Consider the following 6,630-nt stretch of genomic DNA (forward strand, 5'->3'; position numbering starts at 1 on the left):
ACATATATATACACACACACACATATATATACACACACACACACACACACATACATACACACACACACACACATACACAAGTAATAATATATATAAAAACTTACCGACCCCAAACCTTTGAACTGTAGTGTATATATAAACTGCCTCTTTGTCTAATAAATATATTTAAATGTATTATGTTTGTATATAATATATTTAAATTGTGATTGTTGTAAAATGAATATATAACAGTTTCATCATTTGCCCAGGGTGCTTGGATATTAGATTACCATGTTTCCCTTTTTTAAAGCAGGTGAGCAGACAGTACTTCTTCCTGTCTTAACTGTCATTGTCAATGTGACTATTATTTATTTTTTAATGAACATCTTACTTCCCCCGCCTATATCTTATTGCACTTTCTGAGAAGCAGGAAGAACATGAGCTTGGTAACCACAAACAACAGTCAGTGTGAAAGCGAGAGGATTCACTTCACAACTGTAGAGCTGCACGCCATGACTCTGGACAGCTCTCTGCTGCTGCTAATGGAGCTCTACACAGAAGCACTGGACTATCTGAAGGCCTATGGCATCTCGCCCGGTGAGACCATTCAACCCAAATTCACATTTCCTTAAAATATTTGTCTGGGTTGTTTACTTCAACATAGTAATTCATTTAAAAACTAATAACCAGCAATTAGTTTTGAACTGCCATTGGTCATCTAATACTCTCTTATGTAGCGCTATATATTGTGTTATGTTTTTTTGACAGTGACTGAAGATGAGATTATGGTTTCTGACTTACTACAGGATGTGTTCGCTGAGGAGACAGAGTGGGTTTCTCACAGCTCTTTGCAAACTGAGCCATGTTTGCCATCCACTCCAGTAAGACTGCAGTGCACAGAATGTTTACATAAAATGAATATTTAATACAAATCTGATCTGAATGATCTATCAGTGAGTTCTTGCCTGTATGCTGTTATTGTTACTGTCGCTGGGGTATATCAGCATTATAAGATTAATAAATAATTGTTAATATGTGTATAATTGTTAATATGTTATCTCCTAGTTAGTTGCTATTATTTGTGTGGTGTGAATCTTCAGCGTGGTCCCCATTCAGTTATATTCAGACAATGTTGTAATGTTTTTCCAGACAACCGAGAGCCCAGATGACCTGCTTCAGAAGAGAACAGTGGTTCTGAAAGGGGTTCTGATCAGTGAGGAGATCTACCTGACAGAGCTTGAGACGCTTCTCACGGTAATACGACTCTCAAACAGGACTTTCTTAGCGGACATTTATTAATATTATTTCCTGACCTAAGCACTTCTTCAACACGGTATCAGTAGGCTCTTGCTTTACAGACTTTCTAAATTGCGAGTTATGAAGTAAAAACCACTGTGGTTAAACAAAAGATATCAGAGAAAGATAAATGCTATGACTGAGCCTGCATATAAACTGCTTCCTTTATTAAAAACGAAAAGCTTCACTATGATGCCATTTATGCCGTTGGTTGCAATTTAATACTTTGTTTGCAAACACCTGTTTTTCTGGTCCATACCTAATTAGGGTTTCTTCTCAAGCTCTAAACATCCTTCAGCACTTCTTTTTTTTTATGATTCTCAACCAGTGACACATTATTTAAATCGAAACTTCTTCGCATCTGCCACTTCCTGTAGGTCAACTTCTGTTTCTCTTAGTGAAGTATTGCTTCCCTTTCTAGTCAGACCATTAGTGGTTATCATTAAACTAGAGAGTTTCCAAAAAGTCCAGAATGACATGCAACATAATGTTGAAGTACAGAATGCATGAAAAGTGTCATGTTTCTCAACCACTTCCTCACAGGAATTGTGTCCGGCATTTACCCATGAAGATGCTTTGTGTTCATTCTGTGATGTATTTATAAAGTGTTTTTCAGTTACATCAGCTATTTTCAGCCTGAGTTTCATTTCAGTTCCCAGTCTTACTTTCATTCTTTGACATTTGTTCATTTTCTCTCTATAATGTATCCTTCTCTGCAGCCTATGAAAGCTTTGAGGGCAGCAGCGGGAACCTCTCAACCTGTGTTGTCCACTGAGCAGGTTCAGACTGTGTTTTATCAAATCCCTGAGCTCAGAGATCTGCACAAGGACTTTTACACAAACCTTCGGGCCAAACTGCAACCTGATGAAGTGATGGACCCAGGGTCACAACAAGGCCCGGAGAGGGAGGAGGCCCCAGTGATGCAGCTTTGCCACAGGGAGCATCATTTTTGTGTGGGAGACCTGTTTCATAAGTTTGTGAGTTGATTTATATGCAAACATGTGGCTGGTAATACCATAAAACTGATCATCAGCAGACAGCAGTGATGATAATGAAATATGGCTTATTCCTTCTTGACCTAATATTTGTTGTAATATGAAGCAATTGACACAATGTTGCATCAGTTCATTGAAATGTTCACAAAAAAATTCAATATAGCACATATATATTAATTTGTTAGTATATTTTATAATAGCTTGATGTCATTTTGCAGGTCAACCAGTTAGGAGTGTATCGGGGCTTCATTGACAACTATGAGAGTGCAGTGGAGATCGTGCAGAAGTGTATGCAGTCAGACCAGCGTTTCAGGACGCTTGCAGAGGTCTTATATTCTTCCCTTTTTGTTATCTTTATTAGGGGGAAACAACACAAAAACCTTTGTCTCTTGTTATCTTTATAGAGTATGATGTCCTCCAAAGGGTCAGACAATGTCAAAACTAAGTACACCTTTGAAGGTAAACAATTCCTTTTTTGCTTCCCTGTATGGTTTTGAATTAATTTTTAAACACTGGGAACATTCAATAATTCATACATTGGACTCCACAGCTCTCCTGTATAAGCCGTTAGACAGAGTGATGAAAACCACACTTGTGTTGCACGTGAGATTCTGTTTAAGATCACATCTTACATTTATTTATAAATATTCTATGGATTTATTGACATTCTTCTCTGTCCTCCTCAGGATTTGTGGAAGCACACGCCCCCCGATCACCCCGACAGCATCACGCTGCAGGAAGCGCTTCGTCTCTCCAGCAGCTTTCTCTCTGGGGTCAATGAACGGTCGCAGTGCAAACGTTCTGTCAAGCTCAGCAGAGGAGAGGTACTCCCCACCTCACGTGACATGGTTCCTCACATGCAGATTTTTGTTCAACTTTATTATTAAACTGTAATATTATGTTCCTCATAATAATATATACATGTGTGCACGTCCACAGAGACGTCAGCTGATGCGAGATGGGTTTGTGGTAGACGTGTGTGAGAACGGGCACAACCTGAGACACCTCTTCCTGTACACAGACATGCTGCTATGTGCCAGACTGACAAGTGCAGGGTGAGTCTCCACCAATCACAGGTCTCTATGTTTCCTTCCCAGCGGAGGTCCGGACAATACTTTCTTTGGGATAGTTATACATTTCCATCTGGGCAGCAGAAGTACTTTGTAAAAGAAAAAAACCGTAACAAAATAAAACAAAAAGAAAAAGGCAAAGACAAAATAATCATCGCAGATGAAAATATTGGGCCTAAGCAGTAATTTTTCTACAAAGAAATTAATGCTAAATGTAGATGGAAAAAAATGTCTTGTCACAAACCTGGTTTATTTGAACGGTTGGAGTTGTATGACAGTTTAAAATAATTATATTTGCTGCATTCTTGTTTTTTTCAGATGATGTATAAATCTCAAAAATTGACCCTTATGACTGGTTTTGTGGTCCAGGGTCACATTTGGCTCTAGATAAAATTATTAAAGGATATAGCGGTCCAGTTGGAGGTCTGCTATTTGAGGTCCCCTGTTATATAATTTATATACTTTTAGAAAAAAAAAGTAAAAAGCTGTCACTGAGGCAAAAAAAGCTAAAAGGTACATCTTTGTATCTTATTTACCAGTAAATGGTATATAATAGTATATAGTACCTAGTGAATATAATAGTACCTTTTGAAGGGGTACGGCCACAGTTTTATACCTTTTTTCTGACAGTATACATTATAATTTGTATTTTATTTATTTATTGAACATATTAGCATGATATAGATGTGTATGTACTGTATGGGCTTATATGTGTTTTCATATAAAGGAGGCAGCCACAGTACAGGTTTTGCTGGTACTTGCCATTGGTTGGCCTGAAGCTGCACTGGGCAGCTGAACATCTGCCCTCATCAGAATACCAAGTGAAAATCAGTAAAACCAGAGCCAAAATGTACCAGCTCAAACAAGCACTCCAGCAACACACGGTAAGGCAATTTACATGTGACTGAGTGAGATTTTCGGTGCTTAGTATTTCTGACAGTAGCCTAGATTGTCATGTCCTCGGTTTGATCACCCTGTCCTTCGGTTGTCGTGTTTTGTATCTGTCTGCATGTTGTGAGCACATGGTGTTTTGTTTTGATCGTTCGCCTTGTACTCCTCTGTGGCGTTCCTCCCTCCCTCTAGTTACCACCCTTACTGCGCATAATTGGTTGATTTCGCTCACCTGAATTCAATGTTTTGTTCATCTCTCGCTCTATTTATTCCTCTCTTGTGTGTCGTCTATGGGATCAATTAATAATATAAAATATACAAGTGTGTGTGATTATAATTAATAATTGACGTGAGTAGTAGCAAAAATATTTTGGGTGAGCTGTTCGGGGTCTCTGAGGCCCCAGCTAGAACATGATAAAATGCAATAGAGGTGTGACGTGCGTTCAGTGTCTGTCTGGTGTTGAGGTTATTCTAAACTATTCTACTGAATCCCAAATAAGTGTACATACACACAACCAAGTCAATTTAAAATCAAACACAAGAGTCATGCAAAGCGCCGATTTTTTTTTTTCAAAGTAGCTTTTAAAAAAAAAAAAATTATTAGACATTAAAGACATAACATGCAACATTTACAACTTTAACAAGACATCCAAAAAGATAACACAATTAAAGGAATGGGTTTACATTACATAGAAAAAAAAAATCAATAATAATACTTAAAGAAAAAAAAGACAGCATATACCCATTCAATTTTCAAGTAACTTCAACTCTTTAGCGAATAAAATTGTATCTCTACATTTTTTGTTATCAATACATTGGAGAGACTCAAAATACAAATGAAAATCAGTCATAAAGACCTTCAAACAGGGTTTAGAACTATTTCTTTTACTTTTATGAATATGAAATTTACCAAATAAAATCATTAGATTCATCATAAAATTGAGATGCATTTTTTGATTCAAAATATAAGATAACATCTTTGGATGTTAATTCACAATTATAACCAGATTTCTGTTGAATATATATAGATAAATCTTCCCAGAATTTTAGCTGTTCCGACCTTCCGATACTGCATGACGTTCGAAGCTTCAAACGTCATCAATCACGTGGTATTGTCATTTCGATACAAGCATTGGCACAGTGTGTGATACAATAGTGCTTTGAAAACTGCGTCGGAGCATCGGAGCCTCGGTATCAATCGTCCCATCACTACTTCTTCCAGTTGTTTTGTTTTTCTATTTCTCCTTCCTCGTTTCCCAGGCCGGGCATCTGCATCCCTTATGCATGCATAATCTGCATGCAGAAGTTCTCTCGCTCCACTCGGACACCGGCTCCCTTGCTTCTTCCTTCCCTCTCCGCTCTCTAATTCCCCAGGCGGCCAAACGGTCTAGCTGCAGCCTTGCACTTGCACTCTCAGACTTGCATTCTCAGACTTGCATTCTCAGACACTTGCGCTTCCGCTAGCGACGTCACTTGCAGGCTTTATTTTTTATTTTGTTCTATTTTTTATTACGTTTTGTTTGAATCTCTCAACATTTGACAACAGTAGCCAGGTGGTGAAGACAAGAAAGTGTGATTATAATTAATAATTGACGTGAGTAGTAGCAAAAATATTTTGGGTGAGCTGTTCGGGGTCTCTGAGGCCCCAGCTAGAACATGATAAAATGCAATAGAGGTGTGACGTGCGTTCAGTGTCTGTCTGGTGTTGAGGTTATTCTAAACTATTCTACTGAATCCCAAATAAGTGTACATACACACAACCAAGTCAATTTAAAATCAAACACAAGAGTCATGCAAAGCGCCGATTTTTTTTTTTCAAAGTAGCTTTTAAAAAAAAAAAAATTATTAGACATTAAAGACATAACATGCAACATTTACAACTTTAACAAGACATCCAAAAAGATAACACAATTAAAGGAATGGGTTTACATTACATAGAAAAAAAAAAATAAATAAAAATCAGATTCATCATAAAATTGAGATGCATTTTTTGATTCAAAATATAAGATAACATCTTTGGATGTTAATTCACAATTATAACCAGATTCCTGTTGAATCTATATAGATAAATCTTCCCAGAATTTTAGCTGTTCCGACCTTCCGATACTGCATGACGTTCGAAGCTTCAAACGTCATCAATCACGTGGTATTGTCATTTCGCTTCCAGTTGTTTTGTTTTTCTATTTCTCCTTCCTCGTTTCCCAGGCCGGGCATCTGCATCCCTTATGCATGCATAATCTGCATGCAGAAGTTCTCTCGCTCCACTCGGACACCGGCTCCCTTGCTTCTTCCTTCCCTCTCCGCTCTCTAATTCCCCAGGCGGCCAAACGGTCTAGCTGCAGCCTTGCACTTGCACTCTCAGACTTGCATTCTCAGACTTGCATTCTCAGACACTTGCG

General features: G+C 38.0%; 1 protein-coding gene across 4 annotated transcripts in view; it reads left to right on the forward strand.

Moving 5' to 3' along the window:
• Positions 1 to 6,630, forward strand: part of LOC107683545 (active breakpoint cluster region-related protein) — a 16,940-nt gene that overhangs the window by 615 nt on the left and 9,695 nt on the right. For 2 of the 4 annotated variants that reach the window (XM_016479621.1, XM_016479623.1), the window contains exons 2-12: positions 249 to 292; positions 407 to 576; positions 748 to 860; positions 1,129 to 1,233; positions 1,995 to 2,252; positions 2,489 to 2,596; positions 2,675 to 2,729; positions 2,821 to 2,873; positions 2,957 to 3,094; positions 3,210 to 3,325; positions 4,068 to 4,224. In XM_016479621.1, coding sequence (XP_016335107.1) covers positions 417 to 576; positions 748 to 860; positions 1,129 to 1,233; positions 1,995 to 2,252; positions 2,489 to 2,596; positions 2,675 to 2,729; positions 2,821 to 2,873; positions 2,957 to 3,094; positions 3,210 to 3,325; positions 4,068 to 4,224 — 1,263 coding nt within the window. In that variant the 5' untranslated portion in view covers positions 249 to 292; positions 407 to 416. Of the gene's footprint in view, positions 1 to 248; positions 293 to 406; positions 577 to 747; positions 861 to 1,128; positions 1,234 to 1,994; positions 2,253 to 2,488; positions 2,597 to 2,674; positions 2,730 to 2,820; positions 2,874 to 2,956; positions 3,095 to 3,209; positions 3,326 to 4,067; positions 4,225 to 6,630 lie in introns of those variants that run through there. The other 2 variants (XM_016479622.1, XM_016479624.1) reach the window with 2 other exon arrangements.

Source organism: Sinocyclocheilus anshuiensis, unplaced genomic scaffold (assembly GCF_001515605.1).
Source record: "Sinocyclocheilus anshuiensis isolate Anshui unplaced genomic scaffold, SAMN03320099.WGS_v1.1 scaffold874, whole genome shotgun sequence".
Taxonomy (NCBI): domain Eukaryota; kingdom Metazoa; phylum Chordata; class Actinopteri; order Cypriniformes; family Cyprinidae; genus Sinocyclocheilus; species Sinocyclocheilus anshuiensis.